The 21,908-nt window shown below is 36.7% G+C and overlaps 1 protein-coding gene across 1 annotated transcript in view; it reads left to right on the top strand.

The window, feature by feature from the left end:
- LOC105503948 (serine/threonine-protein kinase WNK3-like) overlaps positions 1-21,908 on the top strand; it is a 37,450-nt gene that overhangs the window by 12,680 nt on the left and 2,862 nt on the right. The window contains exon 2 of the mRNA XM_011931091.1: positions 11,539-11,711. Coding sequence (XP_011786481.1) covers positions 11,539-11,711 — 173 coding nt within the window. The remainder of the gene's footprint in view (positions 1-11,538; positions 11,712-21,908) is intronic.

The following is a 21,908-nucleotide window of genomic DNA, read 5'->3' on the forward strand; positions in this document are numbered from 1 at the left end:
TATAATTGTGCATCATTATCCAAAATATGATACGTATACTTCTAGAAGTAGTAGATATTTTAGGTTGTATGTGAATGAACGTTTTAAAACCCCAAAATTTCTTTTAATAACAGCAATACTAACTAGTTATGAGGATGCTAAATTAGGTAGTAAGGACCTGTTTTATGATGTTAAAAATATCAAGTAAATATTATAGCTGTTTATTAGTTTTGGCAAAACATTATGAAAGTAGTAGACAAATGACAGAAGCTTGAAACATTTCCTCTAGATAAAAGCTTGCTAGAAACTGGCAATAGTACTGCTTTTAACACATATCACAGTTGTAAATATGGGAGTTTGACATCCACTTGTGTGTCAGACAGTGGAGTCATAAACAGTAGGTTTGGAGGATCTATCCTTGCTCGATATAGAAGTTCTATTATGATTGATAGGGAAATGACTTTGACTTATTGTTGAAGCCCTGATACTAAACAAATCTGATTTCATTTGAATCTTTTTTCCTCTAGAAGTAAAAAAAGGCAATTAAAAAAAAAATCGTTTACTTAATTTTCAGTTTCTTCTTTGAATAGCAAAGTTTGTAAGTGTAGGGGGTTGGAACTGATCTCTTGTCACAGAGTTTAAAGGTTAAGACTGGGGAATTATATTTGTTTCTAAATGAAAATATTATGATTATACATAAACTGAAACTACAGTGTGAAGATGGGCGGTAAATGAGATACATATTTTTGAAGCAGCAACTGATTTTCTTTTGTGCAGACCCTGCAGCCAGCCTGCGGCCATAAATTAAATGTAGTCAGAACTAGTTTCATAAAGTTAGATGGATATGTTCAATAAAGAAGAGCCATTCTCCATAGTATTCATATTTTGAACATGATGAACAAGATTTAGCCAAAAAATATGTGCATATTCTTATGACTCAGGGACATCACACAAAAAAAGAAAAAGAATAAAATTGAAAAAATTAATGTGTGTATTCTTTTTTCCCTGGATTGACAAGCAGCTTCTAATAGAATGCTAATTCAAAGGTTAGTTTTATGTATTGTAAACTGTAGTTAGATAAATAATGGTTACTTTGAAAATCCACAGTAAATGCTGCTGATTTGACAAGGAAATGTGTTTATTTAGTTATACTCTAAGGATAGTCTTCTCTGTTGGGGTAGAAAATTAGTTCATTTTAAAAGATCAAAATAGCAGGATTGAGCAATATAAATACAGAAATAACATTTATATAAAAATCGAAGTGCAAAACAGTATAATATGTCATTCATGAATAAGTAATATGTTGTAAAACTATAAAAATGTACAATAGTGTGATAAATGCCATGTTCCAGATAGTGGCTCTGGGGATGTGGAGAGAGGAATAGTGGCATTATTTCATAGAAAATCATCTAGAAGAAATACGGCAGTCGGGCACAGTGGCTTATGCCGGTAATCCCAGCACTTTGGGAGGCCGAGGTGGGTGGATCACCTGAGGTCAGGAGTTCAAGACCAGCCTGGCCAACCCAGTGAAACCCTGTCTACTCCCAGCTACTCAGGAGGCTGAGGCAGGAGAATCGCTTGAACCCAGGAAGCAGGTGTTGCAGTGAGCCGAGATTGTGCCACTGCACTCCAGCCTGGGTGACAGAGTGAGACTCTGTCTCAAAAATTAAAAATAATAAAAAAAGAAATATGGCAAAACATTAAGAAGCGACAAGTATCGGAGGGACATATATAGGTACTTTTATATATTCCACATTTCTGTATGCTTGGAAAAGTTTATGTAAATTTTTTATGTGTAATTACCCACTGATCTACAGTGACTTTTTAAAAGTAATATGCTAAAACCAATCCATTGAGTGAAATGACAATTGGATTAAATTATAACAATATTAATGCAGACAACTCTATTTTCTAGTTACAGTTATCAAGAGGTCAGTATTGAATTATTTGCTTGCTTTGCAAATAAGAAAATGTAAAATTTTTAACTTTTATTTAAGGACCTAAGATGATCAATGGGCACTATTTCTCATGTACATCAAGTCCTTACCAAGTATAAGAAGTAGAACAGTATCTGCATCTCCAAAGTTCTCAGTATACTTCTCCCTAGTAACATCTCCCTGCCTCCCCTGTCCTGAATTTTACATTTCATTTTCTTGTCTTAAGTGTCAAGGGAAAGGTTCGTCAAAGTCAAGTCATATTCAGCCTTTTTGGTAGTGAAATATATATAACGTAAATTTACCATTTTAACCATTTACAGGTAACTTAAAAATATACAGTTTTGTGGCATTAAGCACATTCACAGTGTTGTGAAATTACTGTCATCCACATCTAGAACCTTTTCTGCATCCCAAACTGAAACTTTTTTTTTTTTTTTGGAGACAGAGTCTTGCTCTGTCTCACTGGAACCTATGTGTCCCAGGTTCAGGTGATTTTCCTACCTCACCCTCCCGAGTAGCTGGGATTACAGGCTCCTGCCGCCATGCCCAGCTAATTTTTGTGTTTTTAGTAGAGATGGGGGATTCACTATGTTGGCCAGGCTGGTCTTGAACTCCTCACCTCAGGTGATCCGCCTACCTTGGCCTCCCAAAGTACTGGGATTACAGGTGTGAGCCACTGTGCCTGGCCCCAAACCAAAACTCTTAGCTCTTAAAAACTAAGTCCCTGTTGTCCCCTTTCCCTGGTCCCTGGTAACCTTTTTTCTACTTTCTGTCTCTATGAATTTGCATATTCTAGATATACCTCATGTAAGTGGACTCAGACATGATTTATCCTTTTGTGTCTGGCTCATTTTACCTAGCGTAATGTTGTCAAGGTTCATCTGAGTTGTACCGTGCATCAAGATTTCATTTCTTTTTAATATTAAATAATATTCCTTTATATGTGTGTATTTTGTTTTCTGTTCATTTGTTGCTGGACACTTGGGTCATTTTTACCCTTTGACTATTGTAAAAAATGCTGCTATTAACATTGGTGTTCATGTATCTGTTGGAGTGCCTGCTTTCAGCTTCTCAGGGCATATACTTAGAAGTGAAGTTGCTGAATTATATGGTAATTCTGTGTTCAACTTTTTGAGGAACTATCATGTTCTTTTCCACATTGTCTATGCCATTTTACAATCACAGCAGTGCATGAGGATTTCAGTTTGTCCACATCCTTACCGATACTTTTTTGTTCCCTACTGGCCCTATTTTTTTTGGGGGGGGGGTGGATAATAGCCATCCTGATTGGTGTGAAGTAGTATCTTACTGCTAGATATGTTTTAAAGGAAAAAAGGACAGTTCTTTAATGTGACTTAAATTGTTAAAATATTGTATGTGTAAGTGGAAAAAATACATATACACTTCTTGTGACTTACGATCTTACACAGCTATAACAGCAAAACGAATTTTCAATTTAAGTGCAAATTAAAATCTACTAAAATTAATGTTTTTGACAGTGTAAACCAAATTGTGGCTGTCTTCCTTTATAAATAACTTAGTCTTATGTGAGACTATTTCAGTTACAAATTATAACTACAGAAACTTTAACTGGTAAAGGAATTCAGAGTATATAATTAGGGAAGTTTGCTGACATTAGGACTTGCCAAACTACCTATAGTCAAAATTAATGAACAAAATTAACGATTAATGTGTCAGACTTATAAATTGTCATTTAGTTTATCATTTGGTTGCTAGTATGATTCAAAAAGCAAACTGCCTAATGAAGTCTTGTAGTCACCTACATGAGCCATAGTATACATATATTTATTTTTAATTAATTGTCTAAGTTAGAACCCAAAATTCTTTTTTCTGAAATTTAAAGAAAAAAAATAAAATTAGTTTTGCCACCTCTGATAATATCGATAGCCCAAAATTAAGAAAATGCTAACTTCTCCTGATGACTTCTTCAACAGCCTGTTTCAGCCTGTGAAACATATTCAGGAATACATATGGGAGAATAAATCAATGTGAATGGGGTAGCTGCCATAAAAGTAATGTTCTTAATTTGTGTAATTATTTTCAGTTTTCAGAGCACACTTACAGTATATTGAATCCTCAAAATAATTCTTAGCTATTCAGGAAAGATGGTGTTTTCATTTTACAAGCAAGGGAACTAAAACTCATGGCAGTTACTTTAGAAATAGGAGTGCAAAAGAAGAAATAAGCATGGCATGTGAAAATAACAAGAGTCCTTATCTGTATTGGGTTGTTTTTGGAAAGTATTGAGAAATAAGCTGGATCCAAGTGACTCTGGAATTTGGATTTGATGTAATGGAGTATTTTCCAAACTTGCTGGTCATAAGAAGTCCCTTCCTTGGAGACTGGGGCCAGGGTCCTAGAATCCTTACTTAACAAGTGCCCCTGAAGATTCTTATACTTAAGCCAAATTGGTTAATTATGCATTTATTATTTTTGAGCAAGGAGCTTGGTGTCATAAAAATAGTGTCTGGGGGAATATCTTTATCTAAAGGGTAGGTTGAAGGGTAAAGAGAGTCATAAGGCAATGTTTATTTTGATATGAGGTAGTTGTGGCTTTTATTAGTTTGTGACCATGGAAATGAGATATGGGAAATCATGGAATTATAGAGATTGCCTGGGAAAACAAAGGAAAATAGGGAATGAGTGATTTATGGAGAGACTTTATAGGCTTGGACATATATTGAGTCTTTGCTCATAAAATGTCCAGTAGATACTTGAAAATCTAATTTGAATTCCAGAATTGGTAAAACATTACACTTAAGTCAGACCTTGCCAGGCTAAAGATATTGTATATTCTTATGTACATTCTCAGTATCATATATTCTCAATATTAAACTCAGTTGCAGGTTGCATTTGTTGTAGAAATTCTGCTTTCAGTTTTTGTTTTTCCTGACTCTTCAAATCTTCTCGCTAGGCTTCTGGGCTAGATCTCCCATAAATTTGAAATAGTTATTCCTTATTCCCCAAGTAAGTATGGAAAAGAGAGACAGAAAGGTTAAGATTGAGCTGATAAGGAGAAGACCCTGGGGGGTGGGGGAGGTAGTACACAGTATTTAAAGTTAACAGGAGCTGGGTGTGGTTGTTAACACCTGTAATCCCAGCACTTTTGGAGGCCAAGGCAGAGAATCACTTGAGGCTGAGAATTCTAGACCAGCCTGGGCAACACAGTGAGACCCTGTCTCTATTTTTTTTTTTTCTGAAACTAATGAGTCCTCCCTCTTTTGCTTTTATTTCTTTAAGTGAAAGCCACATCAGGCACACTGAAAACCTAACTCTTTGTTTTTGTATACTAGTCTTATTTTTTTTCTTGATTTCTTTCCTGAACAAAATGAAACAATTCTTTGAGATGCTTGTCTTTGTGATGTGCACAGCCACTTTTGCTTTCCTGTGGTGGCAGATTCTTACATGATGACCCACTAAGTTTCAGTGCTAATAAGTCCATTTGAGCTTTTCAGTTCTGTTTTCCTGGTTTCCCCTTTGGCAAACCCTCATTACCCTATTCAGAAAACTTTGGGAACTGTTTCTACCCCATTTACTGCAGAGTAACATTTGTCTCTGAAGTGTAAGATTTCCTTCCCATAGTGAGCAATAAGTTTTCTGTTTTTGTTCTCATTCACAGTCATCTTTCCTTTTTCTCCCTTTCTCAGCCTTCTTGCTTTCTTCAGGAAGATCTCCTGCAAGACCTCACCTATAGTAGTCTGAGTTTAACCCCGTTAATTAGCTGCTTTCACATTGAAATCAATTTAATCTACTTTAATAGAAAACTTTTCAAATGTATGTGAATGACTAGGTATTGTTCGAAGTTTTGCTATGCAATAGATACTGTAAGTCACTTAGTGAAAATAGTTTGCCTTTTTTTTTCTTTTTACTTTTAGTGATGGGGTTTTGCTATGTTGTAGGCTGGTCTCAAGCTCCTGGCCTCAAGTAGTTCTTCTGCTCCATCCTCCCAAAGTACTGCGATTATAGATGTGAGCCACCATGCCCAGACCTAGTTTGCCATTTTCTGTTTTATTTATTAATATATTTTTATTTATTGCCGTTTTCCACATGTTCTAAGCCATTTTCTAATAGAACTAAATGTGTGTGTGTGTGTGTGTGTGTGTGTGTGTGTGTGTGTGTGTGTGTGTTTGTTTTTTTGTTTTTTTTTGAGATGGAGTCTCACTCTGTTGCCCTGGCTGGAGTGCAGTGGCCGGATCTCAGCTCACTGCAAACTCCACCTCCTGGGTTTATGCCATTCTCCTGCCTCAGCCTCCCGAGTAGCTGGGACTACAGGCGCCCGCCACCTCGCCCAGCTAGTTTTCTGTATTTTTTAGTAGAGACGGGGTTTCACCATGTTAACCAGGATGGTCTCGATCTCCTGACCTCGTGATCCACCCGTCTCGGCCTCCCAAAGTGCTGGGATTACAGGCTTGAGCCACCGCACCCGGCCAGTGTTTTTTTTTCCTTTTGTGGTTCAGCTGTTATATGTATCTGCTACTTTTAGCATTAACCTAAAGCTTCCTGTATATGCCAAGTCCCAGGTATTTTGGAATTCCATGTGGCTCTTGTGCCCTCCAAAGAAGGGTGGAGAGAACCTCTTAGACCCCAACTTCTGGATACTCTTGGCCTAGATTTGGGGATTAAGTGAAGGGTACCTAATGAATAGAACCTATACATTGGTATACATCTGGCTTGAGAAAACTCCCCTCTCTCTCTTTCTGTCCTTTTTTTTTTTTTTTTTTTTTTTTTTGAGATGGAGTTCCGCTCTTGTTGCCCGTGCTGGAGTAGTGCAATGGTGAGATCTTGACTCACTGGATTCACTGCAATCGCTGCTTCTCAGGTTCAAGTGATTCTCTGGCCTCGGCCTCCCGAGTGTCTGGGATTACAGGCGCCTGCCACCATGCCTGGCTAATTTTTGTGGTTTTAATAGAGATGGGGTTTCACCATCTTGGCCAGTCTGGTCTTGAACTCCTGACCTCAGGTGATCCGCCCACCTTGGTCTCCCAAAGTGCTGGGATTACAGGCGTGAGCCACCGCACCCGGTCTCCTCTCTCTCTTATAAGTAGACTTTTCTTCTTGCTTCTTTGAAACAGAAACTTTTTGTAAATAAATAAAGTGTATAAAGGTGAGCCATATTGGGAAGAAGGGGCTAATAGAGGAGTTAGAACAACCAGGTAACCAGATTTTTTTTCCTATTCTTCTGAAAAAAAAAAAAAAAAAAAAAAAAAATTTTTTTTTTTTTTTGGTCTTTCTGAAACTGGTACTATTTCAGAATGATAGGTAAAAGTCTCCATGGAGAAGCAGGGGATGTGATGCCATGTTTACTTGCCCCCTATCCCCATAATTATCTTTTCACCTATTGAGGAAAGTTGGACTCGCATAGACTCTCTTCTTCATCGGATAGACCCTGAGTTTCCTGTGTAAGAGTACCAAACTGGAAAGTCATAAAGAAATCTGCAGTAGGAATTTAATCTGTAGATTTGGCCACATAAAGTGCAGGTGTACTTTTTATGTTATACTTCAAAACACCTTGAAAGCCATGTTAGTCTTTTTGCTGTCTTTAACAGTTAAGAATTTTTGCATGAGAATTACCTATTTTGTTTCTAGTAGTAGTTTTTCCAACCTTTCCCAGGCCTTCAATCTCTAATTCCGAAGTTTTTAAGAAGAGTTAGTTAACCTACAGTTAATACTTCTGTCATCTTTGAATTGCTGTTATACCATATAGGCCTGTGAGAGAGAGTTGCCAGACTTAAATAATTATTTATATGCTTAATTTCTTTCAACATACAGAATAATTGTTTAAAAATTTTTTATCTCTGTAAACTGTAACTGAAACCCATGCTGCACTGGAAAGCAGTGTTTCAAACTGCTGTACCTTCTGCCTGAAGACAAGTTTTTATTTCTTTATCCTAATACCCAACAACAATTAGTATCACTTTAAAAGGTGAAATAGAGGCCGGGCACGGTGGCTCACGTTTGTAATCCCCGTACTTGGGGTGGCCAAGGCGAGTGGATCACAAGGTCAGGAGTCCAAGACCAGCCTGACCAACTTGGCGAAACCCTGTCTCTGAAAATATAAAAATTAGCCAGGTGTGGTAGCACACGCCTGTAATCCCAGCTACTCAGGAGGCTGAGGCAGAATTGCTTGAACCCGAGAGGCAGAGGTTGCAGTGAGCCGAGATTGCATCACCGCACTCCAGCCTGTGCAACAGAGCAAGACTCTGTCTCAAAAAAAAAAAAAAAAAGAAAAGATGAAGTAGATGCCCATGTCTTTGCTAAGTCAGTGTGGTGCAGAAAATGATAAGGAGGGAGTATTCCAATAGTGACCTAAAATATTTTAATCAAGAATTCCAGACACTTTTCTCCACCCATATTTTGATACGTGGATTTAACATATGCTGTCTTAATTTAGTAGTAAAATTTTGAATATTGCACATATATAATACTAGAGAAATGTATAAATGTTAGTAAGACTTGAGGACCAGATAATTTTGGGGATACAGTTGTTAGCTATAAAGTAAAAATTTCAAGTGTAGTGATTGAAAACCAGTCTCACTGCTTCATTAGCACAGTTGGTTTGGAAGGTTTGCTTCTGGGTGAATGAAGTGAACAGTAGCAAAGGATGGGATTGCTACTTTAAAAATACTAAAATATGAGGATAAAGAGGAGATGTCTGTCAGAGGATGTTTAAAATGAAATGACTTCTTAAAAGCAAGGGATTGAAGATGTGCAAATGGTTATGAGGTCATTGTATTAAACATTAGCATTGTGCTTCTCAAGAAGAAATTAGCAGATAATCTACTGAGCACTATAATTTGGGAAGTACTGAGATGAACAATTGTTTTAGTTGTTGCCTGACCCACACCCCACCCCCAGTAGTCTGGAACTGTGCATGTTATGAAGAGGTCATGTGACGCTGATCCTTGGTTTTGCTCATTTATCCTGTCAAAACAACTTAATGTAGATGGAAAGAAATGAACAAAATGAATAGAATGGGTTAGCTGCATCAGCTTTAGTTTATATTGAAGGTAATTAATGCTACAATTGGGATAATATAGTATATTAAGGCCCCAGGAATATCCAGCTCCATAATGATGAAGAGAAGGTTCTAAAAAGCAACAGTGGCTAATCCATTCTAAGTCTCACTTGACGTTTTAATGCTACTTTTTGATACGGTATTTTAAAATTTTATCATTGTATTCATGATAATTTGATTGACAGTTGGTAATATTTAAACAATACGTGGTTCCTTTTATTTTAGCTTCAGCTGTAATTTAGTATAAAGTTCCTATTTCTTTTCAATAATTATTATATAATAACAAACATGAATCTTCTGAGAAGAAAATTATTTTAGAAGTTTTGCAAAATATTTAGGGTTTGTTGTCAGTGAAACATGAGCTTTGAAGCAAACCATTTGTCTCTTAGTTCTGCTTTTCCTGTGAATTTGAGGGAGATAATAAAATTTTCTGAGTCAGTTCATCTCATGACGTTTTTCTGAGAATTAAATGAAGTAAAGCAGCCAGCCAGTAAATAGCAAATACTTGGCAAAAATTATTTTTAAAACCCCAGGTGTTCCTTCTGATCTGTGTCTTATGTTAGTTTTGATCTACTTTATTATTGTCTTAAAGTCTTTTGGGTGCTAAAATAATGTACTTCTATAAGATATTTTATGAAATGTTCCTAGATTTCATAAAAAAACAAAATTTAGTTACAGAGGAAACACGTAGACGAATTATTGAAAGAAGCCCTAAATTGTGTGTTTAGGTCCCCCCATTTCCTGCTTTGCTGATGACAATCTGGTGTCCTGTCTTTCTAACTTCAAACAGTAAGCAGGGGTTCCCAGATCCCTTAACATAAATAATACTTTTCAGAAAGGATAGAAACACTTAGATCTAGAAAGCAGCCTGTATTTATAGTATAGATGTCTTCTGGGCAAATTAGAGATAGAATAATCTAAATATTTCTATGGAGTTTTTAGTTTGCCATTCAGTGTATTCTCAAGGAAAATTAAATACGGATTTTTGATGGCAAAGAAGTCCCCCCTGTTTTTTTCCCTCTGTACCTTGCTATAAATAAGTAGTTGACAGCTTTTTTACAATAAACTTTTACAAACCATTTTTAAAAATCAAAAGCTGTTTGCAAGTTGATCATTCTGCACAGGTTGTATTGGACTTAACTGAGATTCAGAGGCCCAATTTCAATTACCATTTTTCTTTTAAGTCACAGGAATTTTTTATCCTTGGGGAAATGCTAATTGCTTATTAAGGACACACACACACACACACACACACACACACACACACTTTTAAAGGGATATTGCAAGGGAAAAGACATTTATGGAATTCATTCAACAAATGGCTGTTGAACAAGTCACTGTGCTAGGTTGTCAGGTGCTAAAGATAGAACACCAAAAAGGTATTTTGTCACTGCCTTTTCATGACAAAATAAAGCCTCTGAGGGCTTATTCTGTGGGGATAAGAGTCAGTATAATGTTGCTTGTAATTAAGTGTTTTGTAAGAGGCATGTACCTAGTATCCATTGGTTTTGATGCTATTGGGCAGAGTAGAAACAGGAGTAGTAACTTGGTTTCCTTTCATTACATTCTTCATTGGGTACTTTTGGTGACAGAGTGAGAACCTTAAAGTTCAATTAATAATTGATATAATAACTGAAGAGAAAAATTAATGAACAAGAAGGTAGATCAGAAAACATTGCCATCCCAGAAAGTAGCATAGAGAAGGAAATGGAAAATGAGAGAGAAATTAAAGGATAAAATAAGGTTATACACACACACACATTTAAAAATTGTTTAAAAAGAAGAGTTGGGAGGGGAAAAATAATGAGAGGAGACAGTGTTTAGAGAGATAATAACTGAGAATTTTCCTGACTTAAAGACAAATACTTGAGTATTTAAGTTATTGCTTAAAAAAAAAAAAAAATTAGGCTTCGTGCAGTGGCTCACACCTATAATCCCAGGCTTTGGGATGCCAAAGTAGGAGGATCACCAGAAGTTCAAGACCAGCCAGTGCATCATAGCAAGACCTCATCTCTACAAAAAATTTAAAAATTAGCCAGGCAAGGTGGCACATGCCTGTAGTCCTAGCTACTTTGGAGGCTGAGGTGGGAGGATCCCTTGAGCCCAGGATTTGAGGCTACAGTGAGCTATGATAGCACCACTGCATTCCAGCCTTGGTCACAGAGTGAGCTCCTGTCTTTCAATCAAACAAAAATAAAAACAGTGTTTTGGCTAAAGATAGATTGATTTTAATCGAGGCAAAGATAGAACTGGAATTTATATTTAGGTCTTTCTGCTTCTAAAGCCTATGTTCATTTCCTGACATTAAATTGCGTGTCTAGCAATTGATGACTTATTTTGGATGTGGAAAGTTAACTGCACCTTACAAAAGTGAGACTGTATCTGAGTTACACATTAACAGTAAAGATACTAAAATGATCTCAAGCATGAATTTATATAATCCAAATCTATCATTTATAACTTCAGCATTTGCATGTTTTAAACACCATCGATCATGATTTAGTAATGTTTAGTATCTAAGATTAACTGTCTTGATTTAGTGTTTTATCATTTTAAACCACATTCTGTTTTGGTTTTTCATTTTAGGATCGAAAATTAACAAAGTCTGAGAGGCAGAGATTTAAAGAAGAAGCTGAAATGTTAAAGGGTCTTCAGCATCCCAATATTGTTAGATTTTATGATTCCTGGGAATCCACAGTAAAAGGAAAGAAGTGCATTGTTTTGGTGACTGAACTTATGACATCTGGAACACTTAAAACGTAAGTTCATCAATATTACAAAAGCTGACCAAGAGAGAATTTGATTTCTTAAATTTCAGGGTCTCCCAGTTTTACTTTTGTTGTCCAGCCTGCTAAGAAGGGAACAATCCTTCCAACTGTTACTGTATTAGCATATTTCCTTGCCCACAAAGTCCTCTGGTATATAAAGTGATTTAATAATTATTTCTTGGTAAGTATTGAAATGAGAAGTTATGGCCGAGTGTGGTGGCTCACGCCCGTAATCCCAGCACTTTGGGAGGCCGAGGCAGGCAGATCACCTGAGGTCAGGAGTTTGAGACTAGCCTGGCCAACATGGTGAAACCCCGTCTCTGCTAAAAATGCAAATAGCTGGGCATGGTGGCGTGCACCTGTAATCCCAGCTACTCAGGAGGCTGAGGCAGGAGAATCGCTTGAACCCAGGAGGTGGAGGTTGCAGTGAACCGAGATCATCCCACTGCACTCCAGCCTAGGTGACAGAGTGAGACTCCGTCTCAAAAAAAAAAAAAAAAAAAAAAAAAGAAAAAAATTGAGTGGCTAAGGGATCAGAAATCAAATGTCAAGGTAGCCCTCTAGTGGTTAAAATGAGATTAAGATTTATTAAGAAACTACCTATTTATTTTTTTCGTTTGTATTGTGCTTTGCTATATCCCTGCAACTTTTATATCAAATGCAGATGATATTGTGACAGTTACCACTGAAAAAATACTTTTAGTTCCATTTCCCATAGCATCAGAAATTAATCCCCAAATAGCTAGTTCTGTCATTCCTTTCACGGATAAAGGTTTAATGCAGAAATTTCTCATTCCTTATTGTAAAGAGCTTTCGGTAAGATTGGGAGTATGTCTTTGTAATCCCAGGTTTCTTACAGCAGCAGTCCCCAGCCTTTTTGGCACCAGGGACTGGTTTCGTGGAAGACAGTTTTTCCATGAACGGTGGTTTTGGGATGATTCAAGCACATTACATTTATTGTGCACTTTATTTCTATTATTATTACATTGTAATATATAATGAAATAGTTATACAACTCACCATAATGTAGAATCAGTGGGAGCCCTGAGCTTGTTTTTCTGCAAGTAAACTGTCCCATCTGCAGGTGATGGGAGACAGGACAGATCATCAGGCATTAGATTCTCATAAAGAATGCTTAACCTAGATCCCTTGCATCCACAGTTTACAGTAGCGTTCATGGTCCTATGAGAAATCTAATGCTGCTGACAGGAGGCAGAGCTCAGGTGGTAATGCGAGCAATGAGGGAGCAGCTGTAAATACAGATGATGCTTTGTTTCCTTGCCTGCCACCCACCTCCTGCTGTGTGGCCAAGTTCCTAAAAGGCCATGGACTGGTATCAACCTGTGGTCCAGTGGTTGGGGACCCCTGGTGTCTTAGAGGATTTATTTTTACCCAGAGAAGAACCTGTTTTAAGTTACCTTGTATAAATTTTTTATTTGGTGAAATTTGATATTTTAACATTGTCACTATGGCGATATATTCTTTATTAATTGTTAAAGTTAATACTGCTGAGCTGATTAATTCCAGATCATTGGAATACAGTGTTATAGCACCTGGATATAGTCACTTGCATGTATTCTGAAATGCTTACAGTTAACATGTTGAAACATCCACAGATCATTTCTGTCCTGCAAATTCTAATTTCTTTATCCAACTTCCACTCTTGTTTATGGCAATACCTTTATCCTCGTCAGACAGGCTTCTTTATATTCTCTTTTCTTCCACTAGAATGTGCTAATTAGCACTATATACCTAGCACTATGAACAAGTGCTAGATATCACATTCTGGTGGAAGTATCTAATACTGAATGATAAGTGTTTGAATGAATTAAGGAGAATTATGTGGTAGTAATTATGTGTACATCTTGAGATTCTTTCCATTGGTTTGGATACTTGGTTGTCAACTGCTTGTCTGGCATGCCTAAGATTACTCTAAAATACAATGGTTTACTTGTTTTAAAAACTATATTGAGGGGCTTTGGGTATAACATAGTGGGGTAAGCCCCCGTGGAATGGCTGTCCCCCAGCGACAAACTGAAATGTGGAATATAATAAAAGTTTTTTCCAATACATATCTAAGCTTTAAGGAAAGAGAGGTTAACCTCCAGATAATAAGCAGAGATAACTCGAAGCCAAAACAGGAACTTATACTCTGGGATTTTAGACCACATATTGGTTGAGGAGTTGATGCTAATTTTAATGTCCATGCAAGGACAGAAAGCCTTAGAACTAGGTAGAGAGGGGAGCTAGAACGTAGCCTGTGTCCAAAAACTGAACTATCCATGAAAAGAGAGATCTTAATGCCCCAGCCAGTGAAAGCTGCAAGGAATTTTACCTGTGTGCAGAAGACTGTGGATAAGAGGCGAGACCTATGAAAAATAGAAATTCCCATCAAATGCTACCAGTGTTCTTAATTATTCTTTAATCTAATCTTCTTTTTCTTTTTTTGGAGACAGGGTCTCACTCTGTTGCCCAGGACGGAGTGCAGCGGCACAATCATAGCTCACTGCAGCCTCCACCTCCTGGGCTCAGGGAATCCTTCCACCTCAGCCTCCCCAGTACCTGGGACTAGAGTTGCTCACCACCATACCTGGCTAATTAAAAAAAAAATTTTTTTTTGTAGAGACAGTGTGTATTTTGTTGCCCAGGCTGCTCTCAAACTCCTGAGCTCATCCCGATTTGGCCTCATCCCCATTTGACCTCCCAAACTGCTGGGATTACAAGCATGAGCCACGGTGCCCAGCCTGTTTGGTATTCTTCCATCTCATATGTAGATGGCGCTGTAACATAAATTTATACCATCTACTTGGTACAGGAGTTCCAAACCAAAGAACGTACATCATAATTGATCAGGAATTGAAAGAAAACTCCCAGGGACATTTTCACAGTTCCTTGGTCAGTGTCCAGAGGCAAAACAGTTTCCAGAGAAGATGACCTCACAATTAAATTACAGATCATACCAATGAAGGTGAATAGACACAACCAGAAAATAGCACTGCAACAATTAAAGATATCATGGACAAGTCTGAAAGTGATTACAATTATTTACATAATGATGTCAGTAAAGATATATGTAAGTGTATATGAAGTGTATAAGAGAAAAGAAGAAATTGAAGGAATAAGACACCATCAAAGAAAAAAAAGGCATAATTTAAAAGCTTCTGAAGAACTTCTAGAAATGTGAACATTAAAATTCAAACTTAAATGGTTTAACGGTTAAACAACAGACTAAATTGAATTGACGGGAATAATAACGATGAAGAAATGAGCAACAGAAGGCACAAAAAAGACAGAAAATATTAAAAGAGGATGACATAGTAGTGAGAATACCTAGTTAGATTTAATTATCTAAAAGGGATTTGTCTGTAATCCCAGCTACTCTGTAGGCTGAGGCAGAGAATCACTTGAGCCCAGGAGGTGGAGGTTGCAATGAGCCGAGATCATGCCTCTGCACTCCAGCCTGGGTGACACAGCGAGAGTCCATCTCAAAAATAAAAATGAAAAAGTAGAGAGAATGAGAAAAAGAAAAATTTCAGAATTTAAGAATTCTGATTGAGAATGTATACAGATTCCTAAGCAAGTAGGTTGAAAACATTCATATTCATTTCTGGAAGAATGAATAACTAGGACCATTGGCAGCATTTGGAGAGGCAAATTGGGAAGGAATGGGGATGAACTCCAAAATACATGCTTTTTGGACCTTTTCAGTTTCTTCCTTTGTTCTGTATGTATATTTACATTGAAGCAGATAAAACACCAATAGCTGAAAAATAAGATGGGAATGTATGAGTTAGAGAATTTGGATTAAGGCCGGGTGTAGTTCACACCTGTAATCTCAGCAGTTTGAGAGGCCAAGGTGGGTGGATCATCTGAGGTCAGGATCACCTGAGGTCAGCTCGAAACCAGCCTGTCCAACATGGTAAAACCCGTCTCTACTAAAAATACAAAAATTAGCTGGACATGATGGCGGGCACCTGTAATCCCAGCTACTCGGGAGGCTGAGGCAAGAGAATCGCTTGACCCTGCAGGTGGAGGTTGCAGTGAGCCGAGATTGTGCCACTGCACTCTAGCCTGGGTGACAGAGTGAGACTCCGTCTCAAAAAAAGAAAAAGGAAAATTTGGATTAAAAATTGAAATAAATTTAGACTTATTTTTTTAAATAGACATGAAATACGAACATCATACAATTAACCGTTTTAGAATGTACAATTCAGTGGCACTTAGTACATTCACAATGTTTTGTAAGTACCACATCTATCAAGTTACTAAACATTTTCATCACCTCAAAAGAACACTCTGTGCCCATTAAGCAGTTACTCCGCATTTCCCTTCTTCCAGCCAGGCAGCATATTTTTTCTTTAATTGCACATTATCTAAGTTCTTTTTCTTTTTACATTTAAAAAGAAATTTTCAGTTTCTGAGCTTCAGAGGCTTATGCCAACAGGAGGGTTTATTTAGTAGAAAGAGTGCTAGACTTGGAGTAGAAGTTGTGACTACTCCCAGTGCTGCCTCTGACCAACTGTGATTTTGGGCAAATAGCTAACCTTTTTGGGTCTCTGTTCCCCATGTACATGTAAAACAAGCAGTTGGACTACCTGATCTCTGGGACCATCCATTTGAGGATGGGATTTTTTTATTGTAAAAAACATAACAAAATTTACCATCTTAACCATTTTTAAGTGTACAGTTCAGTAGTGTTAATACATACACATTTCTGTGCAATTTCTAGAATGCTTTTCATCTCACAAAACTAAAACTAAAACTCTATGCCCATGGAACAATTTCCCATTTCTCCCAACCCTCAGCTCCTGACAGCTACCAACTTTTTACCATCTGTATGGATTTGTCTCATCAGGATATGTCCTATGAGTAGACTCAAAGTATGTTATGGATCCTTGTGTTTGGCATGTTTGACTTAGCACAGTGTTTTCGAGGATCATCGTGATTGCGCGCATCAGTACTTCATTCCCTTTTATGACTAAATACCATTCCATTCCATGGAAATACCACAATTTGTTTATTCATCCATTGATGAACATTTGGGCTATATCCACCTTTTGGCTATTATGAGTACTGCTGCTATAAATATTTGTGCACAAGTATTTTTTTGAGTACCTGTTTTCATTTCTTTTGGCTGTACACTAGGAATGGAATTGCTGAGTCATGTGGAAATCTTTGTTTACCTTTTTGAGGAGCCATCTTACTGGGAGTGACATGATATCTCATTATGGGTTAGATTTGCATTTCCCTAATGATTAATGATGTGGAACATCTTTTCATACGCTTATTGGCTATTTGTATATCTTTGGAGAAATGTTTACTCAAGTTCTTTGCTCATGTTTTATTGGATTGCTTGTCTTTTTGTTGATTTATAAGAGTTCTTTATATATTTTAGAAACTAGACCCTTGTCCATGATTTACAGGTATTTTCTCCTATAGGTAGCCTTTTTTGCTCCTTGATAATGTGCTGTGACATACAGATTGAGTGTAGTATCTCTTATCCAAAATGCTTGGGACCAGAAGTGTTTTGGGCTTTGAATTTTTTCAGATATTGAAACTTTGAATTATACTTACCAGTTGAGCCTCCTAAATCTGAACTCCAAAATGTTCAAATGAGCATTTTTGTTGTGTGTCATGTTGGTGCTCAAAAAGTTTCAGATTTTGGATTGGAGCATTTTGGATCTTGGATTTACTGATTGGGATGCTCAAGCCTGTGCCAAGTTTTAAATTTTGATAAAATCCAGTGTACCTGTTTTGTCTTTTGATAGTTGGGCTTTTGGTGTCATGTAAGACTCCATTGTCATAAATAACCAAGGTCATACAGATTTATACCTAAGTTTTCTTCTAAGAGTTCTATCAATTTAACTCTTCTATTTAGGCTATTGTTCCATTTTTAAGTTAACTTTTGTATATGCCGTGAGGTAGGGTCTGATTTCATTCTTTTGCATGTTGATACCCAGTTATCCCAGCATCATTTGTTGAAGAGACTTTTTCCCCCATTGAATGGTCTTGGTACCCTTCTCAAAAATTATTTGATGATATGTATAGGTTTATTTCTGGACTCTCAATTCTGTTTCACTGATTTACATGTCTGTTCTTAGGCCAGTACCACACTACTCTGATTACTGTAGTTTTGTGGTAAATTTTGAAAATTAGAAGTGATTTCCTCTAATTTTGTTCTTCTTTTTCACTATTGTTTTTGACAGTTGGGGTCTTCTTGAAATTTCATGTGAATTTGAGGATTAGATTTCCATTTCTACAAGAAAAGGATGGTGGAATTTTGACAGAGGTTGTGTTGAATCTGTAGATCACTTTGTGTAGCATCACCATCTTTATATTGTCTTCTAATCCATGAACACAGGGTGTCTGTCCATTTATTTATGTCTTTTTAAATTTCTTTCAGCAATGTTTTGTAGTTTCATTATTCAAGTCTTTCACATCCTTGGTTAAATTTATTCCTGGATCCTTTATATGCTATTGCAAATGAAATTGTTTTCTTAATTTCCTTTTCAGATTGTTAATTGCTGGTATATATAAAACAACTAATTTTTGTGTGTCAGTCTTGTACTTTTGCAGATTTGCTGAATTCTTGTATTAGCTCATCTGTGTGTATGTGTTCATTCTTTGGGTTTTTTTTTTTTTTTAAACAAATGGGGTTTCACTCTGTCACCCAGGCTGGAGTGCAGTGGTGCAGTCATAGCTCACTACAGACTTGAACTCCTAGGCTTAAAGGATCCTGCCACTTCAGTCTCCTGAGTAGCTGGGACTCCAGGTGTGTACCACCATGCCTGGCTAATTTTCAAATTTTTTGTAAAGATAGGGACTCAATATATTGCTTATGCTGGTCACAAATTCCTGGCCTCAAGTGATCTCGTTGCCTCTGACTCCCAAAGTGCTGAGATTCAGGTGTGTGCTACCACACTTAACCATTCTTTGGGATTTTTATATATTGGATCAAGTCATATGTGAATAGATAGTTCTTTCTGGTTTGAATGCCTTTATTTTTCTTGTCTAATTGTTTTGGCTAGAACTTGAATTATGATTAGCACTGATTATCCTTGTCATATTCTTGATTTTAAGGAGAAAGCTTTTGGTCTTTCACCACTGAGTATATGTTAGCTGTGAGTTTTTCATAAATGTTCTTTATCATGTTGAGGAAGTTCTCTGGTAGTCCTATCCTAGTTTGTTGGGTTTTTTTTTTTTAATGGAAAGGTATTAGATTTTCTCAAATGCTATTCTGCATCAAGTTAGATAATCATGAGACTGCTTCGTTCTATTAGTGTGATATATTATACTGATTAATTTTCTTATGTTGAATCACCCTTGCATTTCATAGATAAATGGCGCATAATCCTTTTACTATGCAGTTGGGTTTGGCTTGCCAGTATTTTGTTGAGAGTTTTTACATCTACATTAATAACAGTGTTAGTCTATAGTTTTCTTGTGATATCTTCAGTGTCAAGGCAATACTGGCCTCATAGGATGATTTAGAAAATGTTTCTTCCATTTCTACTTTTTGGAAGAGTAGAATTTGTGTTAATTCTCCTTTAAATGTTTGGTAGAACTCATCAGTGAAGCCATCCAGTCCTAGACTTTTCTTTGGAGATTAAATAATTTAAATGTATTTATTTTTCTTTTGTAGTATACCGTTTTGATTCCTTTCTCATTTCCTTTTGTGTATATATTTAGATATTTTTTCAGTGGTTATCTTGAGGATCACAACTAACATCGTAAACCTCCAACAGCCTACCCTGAATTGATACCAACTTAACTTTAATATTATAGCATACAAATCTCTGATCCTATACAGCGTCACTCCTCCTTCCCATTTTATGTTTTCGTTGTCTCAGATTTTATCTTTATACATTGTGTACTCATTAACATAGTTTTATAATCATTATTTTACATGCATTTGTCTTTTAAATCATGTAGGAAATAAAAGGAGTTATAAACCAAAAATACATTAATATTGGTTTTAATATTTAGATGTGTGATGGACTTTACCAGAGATTTGATTTGGTTTTATGGCTTCAAGTTATTATCTAGTGTTCTTTTATTTCCTCTAAGGATTCTCTTTAGCATTTCTTACAGGGAAGGTGTACTACTGTCAAACTCCTCCAGCTTTTATTTACCTGGCAATGTCTTAATGTCTCTTTCATTTCTGTAGTATAATTTTGCTGGATATATAATTCTTGGTTGGCAGTCTTAAGTTTTTTTGGGGGTTTTACTTTTGTTTCTTTTAGCACTTTAAATGTGTCATTCCATTGCTTTCTACCCTCCATGGTTTTTGCTGAAAAATGAGCTCATAATCTTATTGAGGATCCCATGGTCATAAGTCACTCTCCCTTGCTACTTTCAAGATTCTCTCTTTGTCTTTGCCTTTTAGCAGTTTGAATATAATGTTGCTCATTGTGGATCTATTTGCATTTATCCTTAGAGTTTGTTGAACTTTTTGGATGTGTAGATTCATGTCTTTTACTGAGTTTGGGAAATTTGTGGCCATTATTTTCTTAAATATTCTTTTTGCTCTTTTCTCTCTTCTTTATCTAGGGCTCCCATTGTGTATATTTTGGTCAACTTGATGGTGTCCCACAGGTCTTGTAGACTGCTCATTTCTGCTCCTCAGACTGTATAGTTTCACTTCCTATTTTCAAGTTGATTGCCTTTTTCTTCCTTGTGTTCATATATGCTGTTGAAATCCGGTAGTGAATCTTCACTGTGTTTTTCAGCACCTGAATTTCTACTTGGTTCCTTTTTAAAGTTTCTGTCTCTGTTGATATTCTCTACTTGAATGGAATATTCTTTGTACTCTAACATTCAGCAACCATTGTTCTCAGCATTTAGTCTGTCAGGTTTGGCATAGGTACTGTAGTTATCCCCATTTAACCATGAGTTGATTGTTTTTAGTAAATATCTTAGTACTGAAGAACTGATCAAGAGCTCTGCTTATGAGAGTGCAGCTTTTCAGCAACTGGGTTTTTTCTTCAATGTGATTGGGCAAAAATCAGTCATAATGGAAGACCCTGAAGTGCTTGATATATCAGAGACATCTTTTTTTTTCTTGGAGGTGAGTCTGTTGCCCAGGGTGGAGTGCAGTGGCGTGATCTCGGCTCACTGCAACCTCCGCCTCCCGGGTCGAAGCGATTCTCTGACCTCAGCCTCCCGAGTAGCTGGGACTACAGGTGCATGCCACCATGCCCAGCTAGTTTTTATATTTTTAGTAGACACCGTGTTTCACCATATTGGTCAGGCTGGTCTTGAACTCCTGACCTCAGGTGATCCACCCACCTCAGCCTCCCAAAGTGCTGGGAGTGAGCCAGCGTGAGCCATTGCACCCGGCAGAGGCATCTTTTTTTTTTGTCCTGTCTGCACCGATGGTGCCTGATTGTCACTTTTCTTTCTCAAGATGTGGTTGGTTATGGCAATTTTAATTAATATTCGTATTTCTAGAACCACTTTTCATTCTCACCAAACTTAGCTTCTCTAAAGTTTAGAAATGTTCCATTTGTAATATGGAGCAGATTGGATCCTTTCTTGTCCTTATACTTTCCTTATGAACGTTGCTATAATAATCATGTTTGTACACAATTCCCGTAGAATAGGTTCCTAAAATGAAATGTGAATCATAATATATGTGTAATTTTCATTTGAATAGCAGTTGAGACAAAGGTACGATTTCCTGCTGGCTAGGATAATCTTGAAGGTCTTTACTAAAATGATAGATACAATTTAAGTAGTTCTTAAAGGATAGACAGGCTTTCTGTAATTAGGGAGGTGCTACGGGAATAGTTAAAAGAGAGAAGCAGAAGTAATATAAAGTTCATGGTAGGATACCCTTTTGTTTAAAAATAGGATGTTTATAAGAAGGACTAATGACAAACAAAGTTTCCAGTATTTTAATATAAAATTCTAAAAATTATATAGAAAAGGCAAAAGAACCATACAGTGAGCACACACTCAGCACCAAGATTCTGTTGTTACTTTTTGCATCACTTGCATTACCATATTATTAATACGTCCATTTATTCATCATCCTTCTATCTTATTCATTCCATAATAAAATAAATAGTAGATATCATTATGCTTCACCTATAAACTATTCAGTATGCATTTCAGTAGAGTTCTAATATTTGTGTACTTTTTCTTTTTCTTTCTTTTTTTTTTTTTTTTTTTGAGACAGAGTCTCGC

This window comes from Colobus angolensis, unplaced genomic scaffold, assembly GCF_000951035.1.
Source record: "Colobus angolensis palliatus isolate OR3802 unplaced genomic scaffold, Cang.pa_1.0 Scaffold89, whole genome shotgun sequence".
Taxonomy (NCBI): domain Eukaryota; kingdom Metazoa; phylum Chordata; class Mammalia; order Primates; family Cercopithecidae; genus Colobus; species Colobus angolensis.